Source organism: Pelobates fuscus, chromosome 5 (genome assembly GCF_036172605.1).
Source record: "Pelobates fuscus isolate aPelFus1 chromosome 5, aPelFus1.pri, whole genome shotgun sequence".
Lineage (NCBI taxonomy): Eukaryota > Metazoa > Chordata > Amphibia > Anura > Pelobatidae > Pelobates > Pelobates fuscus.
The window spans coordinates 118,086,650-118,109,823 of NC_086321.1; the positions used below are offsets into that span (position 1 = coordinate 118,086,650).

Consider the following 23,174-nt stretch of genomic DNA (forward strand, 5'->3'; position numbering starts at 1 on the left):
GGATTCTGCACAAGGGGATTGCCATTAGTCTTTTTAGCAGCACCAAATTGGCACAGGTTAGAGTTCAATGCAGCTGAAAAGTTTAGAGGCAGTTGGGGATTGCTGAATCCATCTTACCTGTACGAAAAAAAAAAAAATAGAATCTCATCTGACCTGCATATTACACCTAATACAGAGCATGCCTTCAGTTGTGCACATAAAACATTCCTATGGCAGAAGGCTTTGGCCTGAACCATGCACTAGGCATGACTAGAGTTCAGAATGCTGCCACATGAAAAGCCAGAGGCTATATAGTATGTCTCTCATAAAAGTCATATTTTAACCTAGAACAATGAAAACTGTTCTCTTTATCAATCAGTAGACCAGCATCAGACATTGTCAAAGGCCTGTAGGCATAAAACGTTTACATTTACATTTTGTTATAGTTGTCAGATTTACATAAGCTAATATAGCTGTAATTTTTCTACAATATTTTCACTCATATTGCCATTGAATATATCAATTTATTATACCCCATCCACAGAGATCCATTCAGCCGGGAAGGCAATCGCAGGCATATAATGTCTGTGAATTAAAATGCAGGTTTTAGAGACTACTAGCCCATCAATAAAAAAAATGTATATATATATATATATATATATATATATATATATATATATATATATATATATATAAATAAAATTATGGTATTTTTAGTGTTGTATAAAGGCATTGTGAACGTATTAAGTATCTATTTATTACTGGAATTTACAAAGCACCAACATACTCTGCAGCCTGTGCAATTGAGAAAAACACAATACAATATAAACAGGCAGATACAAAAGGTAGAGGGCCCTTTTTTACAGTAACGATTTTGCTAAACTAAAATAAACAAGATAACACTGCGATAAAACAGGCAATAATTACCAGCTGATCTTGTCCTAAAGAATGAAGAATTAGTTTCTTGGCCTCCAGAAAAATAGGATGTCCGACATCTTCATAGGGCTTGTAACAGGGAGAATGATATCCCTGTTGAGAGAGTTGTTTCTGTCTGCGTTGGTAGGTAGCCCTAAAAACCTCCTCTCTGCATGGCTCACAGGAAGTAAAATGAGTAGAACTTCTGGCTTGGATTTTTATTCCCTTTTGACTAGGAATTGGAAGAGGCTCTATAACAACAAAATTCCGAGGATCGACATAGCCCGTATTTCCAGGCATCTCTGCCTTGTTAAAGTTGTTCAATAATTTGAAAATATGCCTATGGTTAAACGGATATACGCAAATATTATAAATAAATTTAGGAATAAAAAGTATGTGCGTTACATTTAGAAAAAAAAATTTCTAATAAAATTCAACAATAGGCAGAGGTATTAAAAGAAAATTAAAAAATGTTATTCTAATTATTATACTGAATATACTGTTTAAAAAGTACGTTACATCTCATGTGAGAAAGAGGTATGAGTTGCTTTAAAAAAAAAAATCAACTATAAAAAGAATGATTAAAAACTTTTAAAAAATATTCTACTGGAAGCCTTACAGGATAATTGCAAACTGTCCATAGAAAAGTTAGTTTAAATATAGAAAAACTTCAGATGTGACAGCAATCCTGTGAATTGTAAAATTCTGCTGAGATTCAGAACTTCTCCATGTGAGCTTGTGCCAAAATTAAAACATAAAAAAGAAAAATGAATAAGCCCGTAATGCACTATTAATTGGATCCCTGCTATCAGCAACTCCTGATCCAGAGTCGTATTCTAGAAAGTGATTTCAAACCAGAGCTAAATCTGACAATAGTTGGCTTGTTCAGCAAGAGTTAGTTACAGTCCAGAGCACTTGGTTACCCTTGGTTACAGGGAAGCTGGGCTCCCTGCACTGTGAACGTCTGCCAAGGGGATATCTTATTCACTTCAGCAAAGAATAAATGAATATGGGTGTTTTGTATGGCAGTTAATATTCTTCTCCATATGGATACTTGTTGCTAATATAATTAAAATAATTAAGAACACTATTTAATAAGCTAAATGTTTTGTATGTTTTGTACGGTGTTGCTGCCTCCCCCTTCTTAGCAAGAAGTGGTTTGTTCCAATGTATCACCAGTAAAAGTGGGAGGGGAAAGGAGTTGCCTTGTAACTTGTAAAGACAAATTAGTTAGTGTAAGACACAAAAAGACAAATGTCTTTGAAATACCCCAGGCATGTGGACAACACGAATACCTCAACTTGTATACAACAGTAATGCTTACAATATGAATGCTGGGTTGACCAGGCTTTTAAATAGCAACAAATGTTACAAGTTAAATCTATTTCCTGGAGTTACCTGAAACCAGGAGAAATGCTGTAGTTTATTTACTAAACGTGCAATTGTGGAAAAGTAACAAAGAATCTCATGCACTAGTAAATGTGAGATGAAAAACAAATTTAGGCTAAAATAGCTGATTTAGAAAAAGTGTCTGTTTTAGCTATAGTCACAGCGTGGATATTAGAGTCTCTGTTATGTCATTTCAGTTTTCTTTTCACAAAAATTTGCTGTTCAGTGAGTAAATCCGTAGGGAATAGCATTTCTTAGACCAATATATTTGCCCTGGAAAAGTTCTTAAACAAAAAAAATGTTTGGTTTTTTTTTGTTTGTTTTGTTTATTTTTTCACTTTAGTTCTAAACATTTTTAAGTTTCATAAAATAATAAATCCTATAGCATTTGCAACTGTAAGCGCCTTTATTTGAATATTTATTGGGAAATATTATGAAGAACAAGGGATCCAGAGACAAAGGGGCCATTATACTTGCACTTTTAATCAAAGGCTCTTGGAGAATCTAGTACAGTTGCAAGTGGAAATGTCACCAGCATAAGTGTGTGTAGCATATCTCATTAGGGTGTGTACCTGGGAATTCCTCAACGATGTCGTTTTTTCAAAGTTCTATACGGTGAATAGCAATTAAAAGGCTGTGTGTAATGGGTTGACTGTGTTTTGTGTATGTGTAGGGTGGCTGTTAGTGTTGTATAGGTGATATATCTAGTTAGCTGTGGACAAATCAGAGTTTGCAGGAATCTATGATCTGCAAACTTTCTTTGTCTTAGGGATGAGCATAACCACCTAGCAAAGCTAGTGGGTATGCGGCAGTCTCCCGGAGTCAAATGCCAGAGCTGAAAAGGCTCGCGCTGTGCATCTGCACAGCAACAGCCTTTCAGCCAATCAGGTAATCAGGAGAGCCGTGCTGAGCGCGGGATTCCTGATTACCTCAGATTTTTAAAATTGGGAAACTGCGGATGGTTAGCACATCCCACGAAGTACTAAGGATAAATATTTCCGACAGTGTACGGGAATATATTTAAACGTCTAAACGCAAATAAAACAGTTCAAGATGCCAATAGTACAGGGGAACAAGAAAATATTTAATAAATCATGAAGACATACAAGATAGACTTGAAACTTTGTATAAAACAGCTGAACTGACAAACAAGGCAACAATGTATGCCAAAAGAGAGTAACAACTGAATAGTGGAAACATTCAACAAATTGCAACGAAATAAGTTCAATAAAAGAGAAGAGAAATGTTGAAACAAGTCTCAGCAAACATATTCTTTATGCAGGGAGTCCATGCGACTATTGAACCGACGAGACTACTTGCATCCACTTCTCCTATTTAGGTGGATCTTTGGTTTGTTGGTCCGGTCTTGGAGTACGGCTATAGTCTGTAAAAAACAAAACAGAGAACGGTTATCAAATGTTGAATAAGCACCAGATAACCTTATGTTTTAGAAAGCAAACTACCACCAGCAGGCAAAACTCTTAACTTGGAGGAGGGTGGGACGGGCGCTATTGCTAGGTGGTTATGCTCATCCCTAAGACAAAGAAAGTTTGCAGATCATAGATTCCTGCAAACTCTGATTTGTCCTCCGGGAGGCATAACCACCTAGCAAAGCTAGTGGGTAGAATAGCACACACCTGGTGGTGGTCCTAAGAAACTGAAGGCGTTCAACTTCTGATGGCCTCCAGTAAAATCTAACAAAGGTTTTACTGGACAACCATCTTGCAGCTTTTAAGATAGTAGGGAGAGGAAGGCCCTTTCCTGCTGCTTTAGTAGCCGAGGCTCCCCTAATTGAATGGCTTTTGAACACTGAAACATCAATTCCAGCCGTAGACATGGCGGAAAGTATCCAGCCTCTAATTGTATTAACCTTGGCTGGACGAAAGGGATTCCTTGATGTAATGAATAATTGACTGATATCATTTCTAAATCCAGCAGAAAGTTGAAGGTACGATTGTAACAAACTGACTAAACATAAGCCTGGATCGGAAGAATCTTGGACCAAGTCCAGTTCTACCGGACCAGGAGAAAAATGGGATGTTTTTTGTCTGCCTTTTAGTATAATATGGAAACCTCCCGGGGTCCTGGACAACCAAGGTTCTGAAATATGGATTTGAGTTAACTCTGCTCCTCTAGCTGCCAGGGCCAAGGACAGCAGAGAAGCCAACTTAATAGCAGTCCATCTTAAATCAATTTTAGCATTATCCAAAGACTTAAGGAAATTTAATAAGACATCTACATCCCAAGTAGATGTGTAGCGTGGGGTATATGGGCGGCAGACGGCTAACCCTTTTAGTAATCTCAAATACAGGGCATCCTGAGTAAGGTTGGGGATCAGGAAGTTTAAGGCAGATCCGTAGGTCTTGATTGAACTGACAGATAAACCAGAATGGAACTTAAGGGTAAGAAATTCTAACGCCAAAGGAATGGTATCAGATCCTTGTGTGTTAGACAGAAAAGAAACCTCCCATTCTTTGAATTCCTCGATCATCTTTCTATATCTTACCCTAGTTCTACGTCTTAAAGATGAGTTAATAATATCCAAGACCTGATCCGATAAAAGGGGATGTGTTAACAGCCTACCAGGGCTGCGATCCACTTTAGCTGCGGGAGCTTGAGCAGAAGATCGCTGGTTCCCTGAAAGCAGTCCACTGTCATGCCTAATGGGATCTTGATTCCCTTGACTAACTGGTGGATCAAGGGATACCAGGGTCTGGAGGTCCATACTGGATAAACGAGAACTAAGCTCTGCACCCTGTCCCTGCGGATCTTCTCCAGCACTTTCATCAGTAAAGATGGAGGGGGGAAAGCATAAGGGGCTGGAACATCCGTCCATTGGAAAGACATTGCGTCCATTTTCCAAGCTCCCTTTGTCCAGGTTCGGGAGACGAACCTGGGGGTTTGAGCAGATGTTTGGGATGCAAACAGATCTACCTGTCTCTGGCCAAAATTGCTTTCTATCCGTTGGAAAAGAGCAATCTTTAATTGAATCGTTGCCAGGGACAGACTTTGGCGAGAGAGAGAGTCTGCAAGCTCGTTCGCCTCTCCCGGAACATATTCTGCGAAGACCTGAACGTTGTTTGCTAAGGCCCAGGACCAAAGATCTAGAGCCTCTAAGCAAAGACCCCTTGATCTTGTAACCCCTCTGTGGTTTATATAAGCCACCGCTGTCCTGTTGTCCGAATGGACTTTTACCAACGTCGGTGACTGGTTTAGAGGAACTAGGCCCTTGAGAGCTAATTTTATAGCTCGTAACTCCAAAATGTTTATATGGAGGTGACTCTCTTGGTCTGACCAGATTCCCCTTATGGCGTTCTGGGATGTAAACGCACCCCAACCGTGACTTGAGGCGTATGACGTCAGAGTGACTGTTGCAGGCTGCTCTAACAGTGGACGAGGAAGTGGAATTTCTAACTCCAAAATGGACTTCAGTTCTTCTCTGACCTTCTTGGGGAGAACAAATTTTGATTCCCAATGGCCACCCTGTCTTAGTCGGTTCCCTAAAAACAGCTGACTTCTTCTGCAAAGTAAGGGGGAATTGTTGTATGCTGGTGTTAAAGCTATTAATTTCCCGATAATCTTTGCTAGGTCTCTCAAGGACCAACTCTGGTGCCTGAGAGATGAGTTGAGATGTACCAGTAGTTTGTCCCATTTGTCTCGAGGGATTCCAAGAGACATAGTCCTGGTGTTCAGTATGAAACCCAGAAAGAGGATGCTTTGAGTGGGAATTAGGACTGATTTCTGTAGGTTTACTACAAATCCTAGGTCTTGTAAAAGGGAAGCAAGGTAATCCCTTTGAGAAGCAAGGGCTTCCCCATCTGGATGCATGAGCAGGATGTCGTCTAGATAGTATAGACACATGAAACCTTTTAGTCTGACATGAGCTATCACTGATTTCATAATTCTGGAGAATGTGTATGGTGCGTTGGATAGGCCAAACACCAAAACGGTCCACTGCCACACTTTCCCTTTCCACTGAAACCTGAGAAAACGCCTGTGTTTCTTGGCTATGGGGACTGAATGGAAGGCATCTTTTAGGTCTAACTTTATGCAGAAAAAGGCTTTCTGTACTAAGCCTGGAAGATCTGATAAACCCTCCATCCTGAACCTTTTCCTTTTGATGAAAGCGTTCAGAGGCCTCACGTTTAGGACCGGTCTCCAGGAACCGTCTGACTTTGGTATTGGGAACAATGGGCTGACCCATCCTGTAATAGACGTGTCTGCCAACTCTATTTTCCCTTGACTTAAAGCTAAGGAAAGGGAGGCATCTAGCACTGGGTTCACCTCTCTGAGGGGTGCAAACTTCTGGACTGGGAACCTTAAAAGGGGGAGTTGTAAACCCCTTTGAAAAATCTTTAGGACCCATTTGTCTGAGGAAATATCTTTCCAATTTAGTGGCATATGAGGAGGCACGCTTACTTGAATGCATGCGTTTTCTTTTGGAGGCTGAACCGCCTCTGGAATGCGCTCCTCTGCCACCGCCTGGGATCTTATGTCTTCCACTGTAGTGGCGGTACTGGGCCTGGTGAGAGGCTTCTCGGGACGCTCCTGCAGCCCTATAGGGGCGACCCTCTGTCCGAAAGGGCTTTTTGTAGCCAGGGACAGTCTTCTTGAGCTCTGAAAAGGATCTCCTTGCCTTGTAACGGCCTTTAACCTCCTGAATGAACGAGGGACCGAATAGGTGAGAATCCTCCAAATTTGGGAACTCATGCGATTTGGGGGCTAGGTCGGACAGACCAGCTGCATGGAGCCAGCGTGATCTGCGGATGTTCGATATATAATTAAAGGCTTGGCCGATAATTAGCACTGCCCTGCCAGACGCTTTTAAAAGGGCCATCTTAGATGCTAACAGAGATGAAGTGGAAGGTTTCTGGACATTGCCTTCCTTTTCTGCCTTATCCAGCATCAGTAATAGCGGGCCCACAGCATCAGCAATTTTAAACTGTATATTGCGAAAAGTCTGGTCTGTGGGATCAGAGGATACGCTGCTCCCTGTGATGGATAACAGCGCAGGGTCTACCTCTGGGGCCATTAAAGCCTGAATGTCCGGGATACCGATGTGGTTCCTGAGGAGAAGATCATCTTCCTTAACCAAGGGAGATCTGAAGGCTAGTTTAGCAAAATCTCTAACCTCAGAGTCGTGCTCCATAGCCCATCTGGAGTGAAATAATTTTGATGGGAGAGTCTTTCCTAGGAGACTTACTCTGGCCATCTGAACGTTGCTTAGCTTCCCTCTCTCAGTGGAAGCCGCTGAACGAACCACTTCCTCGGATTCCCAGTCTATTTCTGGAGAGCCGTATCTGGAACTGGGACGGCTTTGGGAGGAAGAGTGAGCGAACGCTCTAGAAGAGGAAGGAGAGGGACTATCTAACCTCCAACGAGATTTGCCCTTTTCCTCTGGAAGGTGTTTCTGGTGCTCAAACGAGGGAAACACACTATTCCTTTTTTGGGGTCCTGTCCCTTTAAATTTTCTTTTACTCAAACGAGTATGAGGGGAAGGAGAAGCGGAGAAGTTTTCCTCAGACGAGGAACTGTCGGAAGAGACCAGCTGTCTTCCTTTATGTTTTTTATTTAAAACTGGGACCAAATCCTCCTCAGATGATGAAGAGGAAAGTTCCCTGGCAAGGAAAGCTCTTTTATGGAGCTTTCTAACATTGATGGGGCTGCCTTTAAGAGAGGCATCCACTAAATCTGTGGCAGACACAGAAATAGAGTCCTCCATCAATGATGCCATTTTAAAAATCTGAGGTAATCAGGAATCCCGCGCTCAGCACGGCTCTCCTGATTACCTGATTGGCTGAAAGGCTGTTGCTGTGCAGATGCACAGCGCGAGCCTTTTCAGCTCTGGCATTTGACTCCGGGAGACTGCCGCATACCCACTAGCTTTGCTAGGTGGTTATGCCTCCCGGAGGACAAACAGTATTACTGCATGTGATATCTGTTGCTGTGTGGGCAGATGAGTGGATGGAAGTGATGAGTATGGGGAGATAAAGGGATGTGTGGGAATGGTAGGAGGGTGGATGGAAGGGATTTGTGAAAGTGATATGAGGGTGGATATAATGGATGCTTGGGAGTGATAGGAGGGTGGGTGGAAGGGATTTGTGGGAATGATTGGAGGGTGGATGGAAGAGATTTGTGGGAGTGATAGGAGGGTGGGTGGAAGGGATTTGTGGGAGTGATATGAGGGTGGATATAATGGATGCGTGGGAGTGATAGGAGGGTGGTGAGAGAGTGAAGGATGTGTTGGAATAGTAGGAGTATTAAAGAGAGGGAGGGGTGGCTGGTAAGAGTGGGAGATGGAGGGAGAGATTGATAGGAATGATTGGAGGATTAGGAGAGAGGGAGTAAGGGGTGGGTGGGTGGGAGTGATATGAAGACGTAGAAGAGAGAGGGAGGGGTGGAAGTGATAGGAGGAACTGGGAGAACTTTTTTTAAAATATCTACTTGTCCAAGTGACTAAAGTGGTAGCCCAATCTACTTGTCCTGACACAAAATGTCAGATTAGAACGCTGCTTAGACCTCAGCATTGGCAGTGTTATTCACTAAACTCTGAATATTCCCAGATTAAATATGAAAGCAGAAATCTGAGGGCAAAATAGCTGATCTGGCAAATTATTCCAACTCAGCTATAGTCACAACAAGCTTTTTTTAATATTCAGATATCATTTGTAAGAATTCAGAGTTTAGTGTCTCTCCCTCAGTCCTCCTCCATGGTGTGTGTTTGCGTGGTGTGTGTCGGCTGGGTGCAATGTGTGTATTGTGTGCTTGTTGCATGTAACATGTGCTTGCTATGTGTAATGTGTGTGTGCTTGCTGTGTGTAATGTGTATTTGTTATGGTTTGTGTGTGTCTGGTGTGCTTGCTGTATAGTGTGTGTGTGTGTGTGTGTGCTGGCTGTGTGTAATGTGTATTTGGTATGTTTTGTGTGTGTCTAAGGTGCTGGCTGTATAGTGTGTGTGTGTGTGTGTGTGTGTGCTGGCTGTGTGTAATGTGTATTTGGTATGTTTTGTGTGTGTCTGGTGTGCTGGCTGTATACTGTATTGTGTGTGTGCTGGCTACAGTTGGTGTGTCCTGGCTGTATATAATGTGTGCTGTCTGTGTGTAATCTGTTTGTGTGTGCTGGATCTCCTACTCTTACCCACCCATAAGCCAAATTTTTCCTTAACATTGAACACATTCCTCCTAACACGACTGCAGTCCACAAACTCAGTAATTTTGTGCCTCGCGGTTCTGGCACTCAGTGAGCCAGAGGGCATGCTGGCAGTTATGGCTGCTGCACTCTGATGTGAATGATGAAACCGCAGATTGAGAATTTACTCAGGTCTGCAAGCACTGGAGGTACATAGCTCATATTTCAAGCTCCATACATTGTATTACTTTTAGCAGCCATGGCACTTTCTCTCAGCATGGCTAAATGACAAAACAAACTGCCTACCTGGCACTCAGAACTGCATGCCCTGGGCGTCTGGTGATACATGTGACACATCCCTGATGGGGGAGAGAGGTAGGGGTGGGTGAGTAATACTAGAATGGGATAGAGAAATAGGGATGGGAGAGAGTGATAGGAAGAGTGGGGTACAGAGGGAGGGATATGAGGGAGTGATTGGTGGATGGGGAAGAGAGGAACAGATAAGGCAGAGAGGATGGGGGTATTGAGAGTGATAGGACGATGGGGAGAGAGGGAGGCATGGGTGTCTGGATGTAATAGGAGGAGAGGAAAAGACAGTTTTGGGTGAGAGTATTGGGTGAGTGAGAAACATGAGAGGATGGGGGTGATATGAGTATGGGGTGAAAGGGAGGCATGGGTTTGGAGTGATATGAGGATGGAGCAAGAAAGATGAGGAGAGAGGGATGAGTGAGAGAGATGGACTGGTGTGATAGGAAGAAAGATGGTAGATGAGAGAGGAATGAGTTGCAGCGATAGGGGAAGGGGAATTAGTGGCCAGGTGGTTGTGATAGAAGGAGACAACGAGATAAGCTGGCAAGAATAATACACAGAGCCCACATTAAACTTTTTTTATAAGATTTAGTGATGTTTCTTGTTGATCTTTCTTGTTGTGTTAAAACATTGCTGCCTACAGTTGGTGGTAAAAGTCACTGAGAAGAAGCAGGAGATATTTCCCTGCTGCTGTTCACACGGTATTGTCCATAGACAACTATGGTATTGTCCCAGTGAGCAGTGCTTGATGGGAAGTCGAAGGGATGTGATGTCACATCCCCCTGCCCACTTACATGCTCCACTCATCGCCTGTCTCTTCTGGTGCGCTATACCACCTGTGGTAAGCTGCAGCCATGTAGTGCGGGCAGCCGTATACATTTGGGCCAAACGAAACAATAAGCAGTACACACACTGCCAATCACATCGAATGGCACCATGTTAAAAGAAAAAGATGGGGCACAGGGCTTGTCCTAACAGCTTACAGAGAAACTGGCACATTGCTTGCATTAGGTTGTGCCTGGGCCTGAAACCTATGCACAATTCTAGCTAGAAGTTTGTGCTATGCTTATACAATTCTCACTAGATTTAATTTTTTGATTTACTTGCCTTGTCTGGCTGTCCTGCCTTAGTATATGAATTAAATTAATCCATGCAATGCTACAAATGTATACCTATGCACTACTGAGAGAATACCCAAGTGCACATATTGCTATATTGAGATTTCTTTGTCGTTGCTAAGAGACAGTGCATGAGCACCCCCAAGGCCTCAATAGACTAAAATGTTGCCCTTAACATGGAAGTGCATCTGTGGTTCGCCTGTATTTTACTTACCTCCATAGCACCATTTACTCCCATATGCTTCAAGAGTATTTACTTGGACTAGGCAATGACAAGCTGTCATTTCCAGAGACATGCAGTTCTACTTCGAAGGTCCATCACGCTACCCAAGATACGGAGGCAATAGCTAAAAAGGACATTACTTTACCCACATGCCATTATGCATAACTTATGGATAAAGAGGGGATCCGCCTGGTTGAAAGACCTGTTCAAAGTCTCCACTCATCGCGAGAGTAGAACGGGACTGCAGCAAGAGAAGCCACAAGATATTGTTTCATTATACTACTCATATTTCAATGAACCTGCTTCATGCCGCTATGTTTCAGGTATTTCTTTGGAGGAAAAACTGTAAGCTTGCCTGTGATCACCACAAATATTCCTCGGTGATCGCAACCACAGCTAAGTAAGCTTTAAAATACGTGGGGAATGAACACTGTGGCTAAAGTTGTCTGCAAGGTGTTATTAATTATTACAGCTGTAAAAGTTCACAATGCATTAGTTATTTAACTGTGCAGGCGTTTATGAATCGTAACTCATTGTACAAAGCGTCATATATATATTAAAGGAGAACTGTAATTTCTCTGGAATTTACACCATTGAATAAAAAGCAAATAACGTCATAAACCAATTCAGACATAGCAAAGCCAGGGCACATATTGCAAATGAGGAAGAGAAATAGAAATATTGCTTCAATTTACCTCCACTCTGCATGGGTTCTACATGCTGCCTGTAAGGTGCAAACGGCAGAACTCATTAATGATTTGCAGGGAGTTAAGATGGATGTGCTCAGTAGCAGAATAAAGATGTGTGGATTTCTACTTTTGATTGTATTTTTAGCATCTCACATATACATAAATGTTAAATACAGGAATAAATAAACATAATATTAAAAGCCTCGGAAGTATTTTCCCCCTTTAATGCAGTTTTAAATGAACATTATAGGCACCATAACCACTTATAATGGATTGAAGTGGTTCTGGTGCTGGAGTCAGTAAGTGCCAGGTCTCGTATCACTGCAAAACAATTTCCTCACTGATTACCAGAGATATTTGGTCTCCATAATCAGGCCTCCAATGATGAAATTATTTTCTGCTTCATGACATACCAAGTGGTGAGCACAAAAAAAACAAGAGAAAAATGCACACACTAAAAAGGGAGAATACCTCCTGCAGGGTGCTCCAGAAAGGGAGGGCCAATCCCTGAAGACATCAAAATGAAGAAAAGAAATATCGTGGCACACCTGAGATTTCTTCTAAAAGGCAGTATTTTTATTTGAAACAAGGAAGTGGAGACAACGTTTCGGCTCCTCTCTGAGCCTTTATCAAGTCTGACACCAAGTGGTGAGGGCAGTGAAAGACTGAGAGGGGCAGCTGAGTGCTTGCAGCCAGGGCCGGCCTTAGGTTGTGCGAGCTGTACGGCCGCACAGGGCGCCATGGAGCAGGGGGCGCCCTGCAGCTGCATAGCTCACACAGGGGCGTATTAGCCGCAAGGCTAAGAAGGCATTTGCCTTGGGCGTCATTTTCCAGGGGGCGGCAAAAAAAGCCGCCCCCAAATGCCCAGGGCAAATGCCTTGATAGCCTTGCGGCTAACAGACATGCTGGGCGGTCGGGCGGCGCTGGTAAGCGGCCGGCAAGGGAGCACTTCATCTGAGCTGTCTGCTCAGCTCCCTCGCGCGCCGCAGAGTGAGGCTGGGAGCCGGAAGATGACATCATATTCCGGCTCCCAGCCTCACTCTGAGGCGCGCGAGGGAGCTGAGCATACAGCTCAGAGGAAGTGCTCCCTCGCCAGCCGCCCGCCAGCCAGCCAGTGCCACTCGCCCAGCAGCAGCCACTGGACCACCAGGGAGGAAGAGACCCCCCCCCCAGCATTCCCAAAGGTAAGGAGGCTGGGGGGGTGTTTAAATAAATTTTTTAAAAAATTGTTAATGTGGGTGAGTGTGTGTGTGTCTGTTAGTGTGTTTGCCTGTGTGTGTGTTTGTCTGTCTGTGTGTGTGACTTTCTGTGTGTGGCTGTCTGCCTGCCTGTGTGTGTGTGTGGCTGTCTGCCAGTGTGTGTTTGACTGTTTGTGTGTGTTTGACTGTTTGTCTGTGTGTGTGACTGTGTGTTTGGCTGTTTGCCTCTGTGTGTTTGTGTGTGGCTGTCTGTGTGTGATGTCAGCATGTGTGTGTGGCTGTCTGCCTGTGTGTGTTTGTGTGTGTGTGTGTGGCTGTCTGCCTGTGTGTGTTTGTTTGTGTGTGACTGCCTATGTGTGACTGTCTGGGCAGACTAGATGGGCCGAATGGTTCTTATCTGCCGTCACATTCTATGTCTGTGTGTGTGGCTGTCTGTGTATGACTGCCTGAGTGTGTTTGTGTGTGTGTGTGTGTGTGTGTGTATGGCTGTCTGCCTGTGTGTGTGTGTGACAGGGTGTGTGGGAAGGGGGAAGGAGTGCGGGAGGGGGGGACGGGAAGGGGGGGGCGCTGTGAAGATTTTTCGCACAGGGTGCCCAAATGCCTAAGGCCGGCCCTGCTTGCAGCCAATTACTGACCCAATCACCTGTATGAATTGGTATAGCTACACCTCTGCCATAATATAACTGGAGGCTGGGCTGCATTCGGCTAGGGACGAGAATCTCTGTTCAAAATCCTGTGCCCACAGATTCCAGGTATTATAACCTACAGGATTCCTTTAATGCAAAACTGTATTTAACTATCTTTTTCTGCATTTTCCAAGAACTTTGTAGGAGAAAAAAACAAAACCTCAAAATAATTATTTGCTTTCAGAAATGGGTTATATTGATATAAAATTAAATAGTTTAATTTTACAAATTTCCTAATTTTGAAAATTCCTTCATGGAACATATTGCTTATGTCTGAAATTGAATTCTAATATTCTTATATTGCCAAACATCAATACTCTAAATTGTAAATCATGCTTTCTGTGCAACTATAATAAAATGAATAATGATGAATTAGAATGATTTTTTTTTCCTATTTTGTCGTACTGTTCTTCGGATTTAGGCAATTTGGATAGATAATTAGACTTGATATATCTCAGAGTCTATAATGATATTTTATGACTATCTACACTGCATTACTTTTTAGTTAAATATCAAAATGTCAATAAAAACCATGAAGCATTTTGTAGGAATGCATGTTAAATACTGATAGGGATTATTTCCAGATTTAGCTAGATGTGAACTATCTACAAGAGTTTCTGTTATTTTCCACAATTGTTCTGGTTACTGGTGATATTTGCCTAGTTTAGCAATAGGACCTGTATTACAGTGGACTTATTCACAAAGTGTATCTCTTTCAGTTTATACCTAAAACTTGATGTTGTGGCTGTGAAGAGCAGGAGTTGGAGGACTCAGTGTTTGCATACCTCCCAGGTGTCCCTATTTAAGGGAGACAGTCCTTATTTTTGGTCCCTTTTTTTCTATCTGCCCTTCTTTTCTGGGAGTTCCAAATTGCCGGTGGGTCTGAATGTATAACAGAGCTCCACAGCAATAAACTCATGATAATGTGTCTTCGAACTACAATTAATATTGGTTTAGAAATCAGTTTATGTAAATAATATTCATTTTTCTTGTCAGCAAAGAGAGTGGATCTAAATGTCAATATTTTCAATGTGTCACTGCAGCAAATGGTAAAGTTAAATACCGTATTAACACAGGGAACAACACATTATATACAGTACATTTCCACCTTCAAATTTCTGGCAGAATATTCAAATGTTGTGTTCTACCTTGTCAGAATTTCTCAGATGATCAGCAGGAGCGAGGCTGCTGGAGCAGGGAGCTGTGCATTGTCAGCTTGCTGGGATAATTAATCAATACGACCATTAAACATTCAGTTAACAGGATTTTGTGCAGCAGTTAAAAAAAAAAGAGATTTTGTGTTTGTTCTATGGCACCTTTGAGTTAGTTTTGCTGTGCTCGCCTTTCAGTCATTGTTCTGGAGAAACAATCGCTTTTATATTCCTAAAGTAATTCAACTAGGAAGCAAAGTTAATTTAGCTTCCCTACAGGAGGCAAACAAAGAAAAGTAAAACAAATGCCAGGTTGACATGTTGATCATCATAAAAATGCAGTAGAATGTAGAATGTAGAAGTGTTAAAGTATATCTGTCATTGCAGTCAAAGAATCCTGGGAGTTGTTGGCAATCAACATGGGCAGGGGTGGGGGAGCAGAATTTGAGATCCCTGCTTTAATTAATGAGCAGAAAATGTAATCTATACAATAGTATATATCTAGATTTAAAGTTACACTGCAAGCACCATAAACACTACAGCCCACACACCTGGCAATATTCCACCTTATTAGTTTGACTAATGAGTCCTGCTAGGTGCCCATGGCCGCTACTTCCAGTCCCCTTTAAAATATTTCTTGTACTGGGCCTTCTGCTCCTTACCGCCACCCTCGTGCTGATGATTGAGTGACAAAAGAGAGAAGGAGAACGATCCTACACATAGTATACTTGCTGTCTGTCATTGATCAGTTCCCTCAGCAATCATACTTGCCAGGTGATTAGAGGAATGCAGTGACTTTCTTCTGACATAGATGGGCTGGCATTGGCAGGGAAGCCAACATGCTGGAATCATTAGAAAGATGACCCCAAACAGGAAAGAGTCTCCAAATAGAATCAATTCCATTACAAAGTGATGGTGCTGGAGCATGGGCGTTACACCAATGGACAGCTGGTAAGTATAGAAGCAAAAGCAATTGAATATATTAATTATATTTAGAGTAAATTACATATGTTGCTTTGGTGACTGTTATATGGCATAACAAGTTCACTTTTGTATGGCAAGATGTCAATTAATGAATCTTGTAATAGAGCCATGAACCTGCTACAGTTGCCTTAGAGTTAGAGACCCATCTCTCAGAGAACAGAAGGGGAGTGTTAGGATTCCAATGAAGAGATCCTCACTATTTGGGTAGTTTCATGGTTTCTCCTCTTTAGAGATCTCTGCAGCACCGACGTGTAAGAATGCTCCTTCTCCTGGGTCCACTCTGTTTAAAATGGCAAGCTGGCAGCCCCCTTCAAGCAATACCAAATTTGCTTCTGCATTAACTCAAGAACACATGATGGACATGGTATACAAAAATTAAATCTGTTTAGTTTGGAAAAATGGCGCCTGAGAGGGCATATGATAACTTTATACAAATATATTAGGGGCCAGTACAAACCTTTATCTGGAAATCTATTTATAAACAGGGCTATACATAGGACACAAGATCACACATTTAGGTTGGAAGAAAGGAGATTTCATTTAAGGCAAAGAAAAGTTTTTTTTACAGTAAGAGCAATAAGGATATGGAATTCTCTGCCTGAAGAGGTGGTTTTGTCAGAGTCACTACAGATGTTTAAACTGCAATTGGATAAATACTTGTAAAAACATAACATACAGGGATATAATTTCTAATTAGTGGGGTAATAGCTGCTTGATCCAAGGAGACATCTGACTGCTATTTTGGGGTCAAGAAGGAATTTTTTCCTAGTTTGTGGCAAGACTGGAAGCGCTTCAGACTGGGTTTTTTGCCTTCTTTTGGATCAACAGCAACAACATATGTGAGGAAGGCTGAACTTGATGGACGCAAGTCTCTTTTCAGCTATGAAACTATGTAACTATGTAATATGTAACTATGTATAAACCAGTGAAAGACAATCCACAGGGGCAGGCACCCCCCTTAAATTATTATTTTAATTTAAAAAAATGTATATTAGATTTGTAAAGATTAATAGTGAGTGTGTGGTAAAATTAACACATTGGTCCATCAATCCTATGTGACATAAATTATATTCTTGTTATTGACCAGTTTTCTAGGCCTGTCATAAGGTAATAGCATTAAATGGAGGAGACAGACTTCTTTGAAGTGATTGCTGTTTCACCAATACATATATCTTATGGTATTGAACTGGGCATGGCATCACATTTGGTCATGGGATTAGATGGGTAGAGTATAGCCTCCCACCATCTTGAAACTTCACCAGTCGCTACTGGTGTAAACATATACAGTCAGGTCCATAAATATTGGGACATCGACACAATTCTAATCTTTTTGGCTCTATACACCACCACAATGGATTTGAAATGAAATGAACAAGATGTGCTTTAACTGCAGACTTTCAGCTTTAATTTGAGGGTATTTACATCCAAATCAGGTGAACGGTGTAGGAATTACGACAGTTTGTATATGTACCTCCCACTTTTTAAGGGACCAAAAGTAATGGGACAATTGGCTGCTCAGCTGTTCCATGGCCAGGTGTGTGTTATTCCCTCATTATCCCATTTACAAGTAGCAGATAAAAGGTCCAGAGTTAATTTCAAGTGTGCTATTTGCATTTGGAATCTGTTGCTGTCAACTCTCAATATGAGATCCAAAGAACTGTCACTATCAGTGAAGCAAGCCATCATTAGGCTAAAAAACAAAGCAAACCCATCAGAGAGATAGCAAAAATATTAGGTGTGGCCAAATCAACTGTTTGGAACATCCTTAAAAAAAAAAAAAAAAGAACGCCATGGTGAGCTCAGCAAAACCAAAAGATCCGTAAGACCACGGAAAACAACTGTGATGGATGACCGAAGAATTCTTTCCCTGGTGAAGAAAACACCATTCACAACAGTTGGCCAGATCAAGAACACTCTCCAGGAGGTAGGTGTATGTGTGTCAAAGTCAACAATCAAGAGAAGAATACAGAGGGTTCACCACAAGATGTAAACCATTGGTGAGCCTCAAAAACAGGAAGGCCAGATTAGAGTTTGCCAAACAACATCTAAAAAAGCCTTCACAGTTCTGGAACAACATCCTATGGACAGATGAGACCAAGATCAACTTGTACCAGAGTGATGGGAAGATAAGAGTATGGAGAAGGAAAGGAACTGCTCATGATCCAAAGCATACCACCTCATAAGTGAAGCATGGTGGTGATAGTGTCATGGCATGGGCATGTATGGCTGCCAATGGAACTGGTTCTCTTGTATTTATTGATGATGTGACTGCTGACAAAAGCAGCAGGAAGAATTCTGAAGTGTTTCGGGCAATATTATCTGCTCATATTCAGCCAAATGCTTCAGAATACATTGGACCCGAAGCATACTGCAAAAGCAACCAAAGAGTTTTTTAAGGGAAAGAAGTGGAATGTTATGCAATGGCCAAGTCAATCACCTGACCTGAATCCGATTGAGCATGCATTTCACTTGATGCCCCAAGAACAAGCAGGAACTGAAGACAGTTGCAGTAGAGGCCTGGCAGAGCATCACCAGGGATGAAACCCAGCGTCTGATGATGTCTATGCGATCCAGACTTCAGGCTGTTATTGACTGCAAAGGATTTGCAACCATGTATTAAAAAGTGAAAGTTTGTTTTGTGACTGTTAATCTGTCCCATTAGTTTTGGTCCCTTAAAAAGTGGGAGGCACATATACAAACTGTTGTAATTCCTACACCATTCACCTGATTTGGATGTAAATACCCTCAAATACCCTCAAATTAGAGCTGACACCCATTGTGTTGGTGTATAGAGCCAAAAAGATTATAATTGTGTCATGTCCCAATATTTATGGACCTGACTGTAAGTGGATTTCAACCAACTTAAGCAAATCTTACCAGGCAACGAGGCAGGCCAGTTGCAATGTGTCTTTTTATTTTGCTTGAAATATTTTCAATTTATAACAGGATTAATTGTATGATGTAGTACATATGATTGCTTATTAAATAAAGATATTGTCTGATGACATGTCAATCAATTTTGCTTTGACTAGATGGGAAATGTACTCATATATTACTAGGCAGCTACTAATGAGTGCATATTGAATGTCTATTTTTGTAGCATTTTTATTATCAATTTTAAGGCATCTTTGACATTTGCATTTTTTTTTTTTAAACAAAATATATATAATACTAACAGTAACACTGTGTAATACCTTGAAAACATAATGCATTCATTTGATAATTCAATCTTTTTTGGATGATTACATTTAAACAATCCTGATTTTCTTTTAACCAAATGTTACATTTTTTTTTCTGTAGTATTAGCAGTTTTTTTTAGTGGCTTGCAATAGATCATCTTTTGAAGTATATCTTCTACCGCTGTGTTTTCAGTATTCAAATGACAGTCAAAGTCCTGTTTGTTCTTTCATATAGTATGAATCATGGACGAGGCTCGTATCTGTGTCCTTTGGTGACATATATATCAGACGTTCTCTCATCTAAGGATAAATTAGGTAATGCTTATTTCCAGACACTTAGCAAAAGAAAAAAGCCTTTGAACAGTAATTACTTGTAATAGTTTAGACTTTTAGTTGGCTCCTATGCAAATCTCAAATTTTACCACAATTGTGTCATTACACCGATGACTGATATTATTTGCATATCACACTGATCCTACACAGAGGCATAGTACAGCACAGAAATGCTGCCGTGGCCGCCAACATAAACCTTCTAGGCCTTCTTTCCATCCTTAGCTCCCAACCACCATATTACAAATACCCCTGACAGCCCCCTCTTCCATTCTTACCCCCATCTCACCACAATAAAAAAAAAATCATTGGCAGGTCTCCCTGCTTATGGTGCACAGTAAACATACCACAGGCAGCCCCGTTTCTGTCCTTACTACCACAGTAAAATACCCCTTTCAGACTCCCATTCTTTCCCAACTCCTGGCAGCCCCTGCTTTCCCTACAACTGCCCACCCCATTAAAAGTACAGCAGGTAGGTCCCCTTACCTCCCACAAGAAAATACCCCAAGCTGTCCCCATTCTGTCCACATTAACCTATTACAGTAAAACTAACCCCTTTGTCCCATACCCCCACACAATAAAAAGAGAGATAAAGCTGCCCATGCAATAATTTTAGAGCCCGGAAGCACATGGATGGCACTCTTCCTCGTTACCTGCAGCCTTTAACAATGGGCAGGAAGGGGAGGACAGACAAAGGTTACAGAGGGAAACGGCTAGAGGTGCATTGGGATGTCTGTTGGTAAAGTACTGCAGTAGTGAAGCAAGAATTATGCAGGACGTTTGCTAGCCTGGCACTGTGTGTGTTTGTGTATTTGGGGTGGGGGAGAGGAGTGTAAGTGTACTCAGGATGAGATGAGGCAGAGTGCAAGACATGTATCACACATACTGCCATCCAGGGCCAGTGCACAGATTTTTTGGTACACAGGCGAAGATGATTTTGGAGTCCCCCAACCCCCAAAAGCATCTTCACCTGTGTGCCTCTTAAACTGCCTTTTGTTTCTTAACCCCTTTTTTTTTGTAAATATTGTATTTATTTGCAGTTCAGACAATAACAGGCAGCAATGAGACTAGTAACAATGAGACTCGCAGGTCTCGGTCGGCATCTTAACTATAGCGACATTTGCACAACATGTGCTAAGTATTATTTTATGCAATGCATCAAGATAACTAGGCACATTGGCCTGCAACATTAGTGGACTCACAGGTCCTTAATTTGGTCTTCTAGCAGTTGCTGTATATTGAGTAAATTCTCATTTTAGTGTCCACTTGCGGGGAGGGAGAGTTAAGGGTGCCTGATCACATCCGGCTGGGTAGTCTAATGTGATCCTAGTTTAATTTTCCGGTCGTCTTAAAGGGAAACTCCAGTGCCAGAAAAACGATCCATTTTTCTGGCACTGGAGGGTCCCTCTCCCTCCCACCCAACAATCCCCGGTTACTGAAGGGGTGAAAACCCCTTCAGTCACTTACCTGGGACAGCGGCGATGTCCCTCGCCGCTGTCTCCGCCTCCGCGACGCTCCTCCCAGTGATTGCGTCGGCCGGTGGGCAAGACTGATCTCGCCCACCGGCCGAGGAGACCTAATGCGCATGTGCGGAAATGCCGCGCATGCGCATTACGTCTCCCCATAAGAAAGCATTGAAAAATCATTTCAATGCTTTCCTATGGGGTTTTGAGCGACGCTGGAGGTCCTCACACAGCGTGAGGACGTCCAGCGACGCTCTACCACAGGTTTCCTGTGCTAGAACCCAGGAAGTGACCTCTACAGCCACTAGAGGTGGAGTTAACCCTGCAATGTAATTAATGCAGTTTATAGAAAACTGCAATAATTACAGTTGCAGGATTAAGAGTAGTGGGAGTTGGCACCCAGACCACTCCAATGAGCAGAAGTGGTCTGGGTGCCTGGAGTGTCCCTTTAAACTTCTGTCTCTTAATGGTCCCTAGGGGTGTTGTACGGGTAACTTAGTTTGTCTCTGAGCGGTCATCTATAGTGCTATGGGTGTCACGTCGCTTCAGCTGAGGGTTGTTACTACATTGGTGCGTGTTGATCGTTATGTCCGTGCTTCTCCGTGTAAAGGTTACGTTTGGTCTTATGTGGTCCCTGTCTCAGTCTTGGGGGTCAGGTTTGTGTAATCTTGCTCCAGGTCGAAATCAACCATATCTGTCTACCATCTCCCTAGTGTCTTCTAATCCCAAGTGGTTTACTCAGGCCTCTTCTGAGATTTCTACTATCATGCGCTACATTCTTGTCCGTTCATTGTTGATGAGACTATGTCGTTATGCAAGAGGTTTGTCAGTGCGTTTATCTGTCGTGGTTGTCATGCTTCTTCTTTATTGTCGGTGTTTTGTTAGGTTACCCGTCTCCTTACTATAATAGGTTCAAATAATGTGTTGTGAGTGTCGATCCCGTCTCGGATGGGAGTGGTGTGGTGTCCCATTGTCCATTTGTGTCTACCATCTTAGGTTTGTAATGTGGTTGCTCCTCTGTTTAGGTGTAAACCCGTGTCATGAGGTAATCCCTTCTGTGTTGTGCGGTGTCGTATGGGTCCCTTGTTAGGTATTATTGTGCCGTGTCTGTAGTACATCGGGTGGGCCCCGGATCCGCCCGGAGGGGGGGTTGGGAGGGGGCAGGAAGGAGACTAAAAGGGGGTGTGAGTTGTGGTGTCATGTGAGTCTAGTTTGTCTCCCATATTAGTATGCTGGGGTAGGGGGGTGTATGTTGGAGTATGCGTGGGAATCTTGTTGACTAGTGTCCCTGTTACTCACCTCCCTGTGTCCTTGGTTGTGATATGTACCACGGTCTCCAAAGTTCGAGATGTTTGTCACTCCTCGCGTGCATGTCGGCATATCTAGCCTCTGCTGTGTGGATCTCCTCCACTCTTAACCCCTTTTTTTTAACTGTCTTATCCCCTATTTTGTTCCCCATTGTGTGTCTTACACCTCCCTTGTGTATCTCTTGCTAACCCCCTTTGTGTGTCTCCTTCTCTCCCAGTCCCTTTGTGTATTTTACTCTTGTATAGCATAGGGCTATTCCAGCTAGGGAAACAAAAATATGACATAGTGCAACACTGTGTGTAGTAATGCTAAATATAAAAATAAGTGCCAAGTCAAGTGATCACTCACACTTTGACATCAAATAAAATGCCTTCAGAAATATGTTGGTGTGTGTCTTCTTGCTTCAGTACTTGGTAGATGTTAATCTCATATAGAAAAGAGATAAGGTGCAAAAAAATGATGAAGTGACTGTATAGATAAAGTGCAAAAAACAGCATTTATTACTTACATCAAAGTAAATAATAGCAGATGATGAAAAATGGGTTCAGTATTGGTCCAACGCGTTTCGTCGCTATTAGGGACTTCCTCAGGGACAATCTTTAACAAAATGCTGGATACTAATGCATACAATCCTAACTAAAATCCTTCCCTAATATATACATCCCCCAATTAGTCCCAATAGTTGATCCACAGGTGGTTCAGTTTTCCTTCAGCTGCTGTTGGTTCAATTCCAGTCAGTTCCGGGTTCCGTGCGTTCAACGTCATCATGTGACATGCGCGGTGACGTAATGCGTTCCAAATATGCGTTCCACCTTCGTTTTTACTGTCAATCACCGTAGCAAGCTGAGATGCTTGCATAAAGTCTGCAAAAGACTGTTTCTAAGTGGGAATATAGGTGGGGTGTATACAAGGGGAAGTGACAGAATGGTTAAAAGAAGTTATCAATCAATAGTAACATAAGCAAACTTTATTGACAAAGACAAAAAAAACATCCAAAATAAAACATTAATTAATATATTTGTATACTTATATGCATGTGTGTGTGTGTGTGTATAGTTCCACACTGCATAAAGTAATATGCACAAGCCAAAATGCTCAGAGTAATTCCATGGGTAATGCAAAAA

At 42.2% G+C, this 23,174-nt stretch overlaps 1 protein-coding gene across 1 annotated transcript in view; it reads right to left on the reverse strand.

Annotated features, from left to right (window-relative positions):
* The window catches only part of CCDC60 (coiled-coil domain containing 60), a 177,196-nt gene extending 175,940 nt beyond the window's left edge, over positions 1-1,256 (reverse strand). The window contains exon 1 of the mRNA XM_063454176.1: positions 907-1,256. Coding sequence (XP_063310246.1) covers positions 907-1,194 — 288 coding nt within the window. The 5' untranslated portion in view covers positions 1,195-1,256. The remainder of the gene's footprint in view (positions 1-906) is intronic.
* Positions 1,257-23,174: the final 21,918 nt, after the last annotated feature.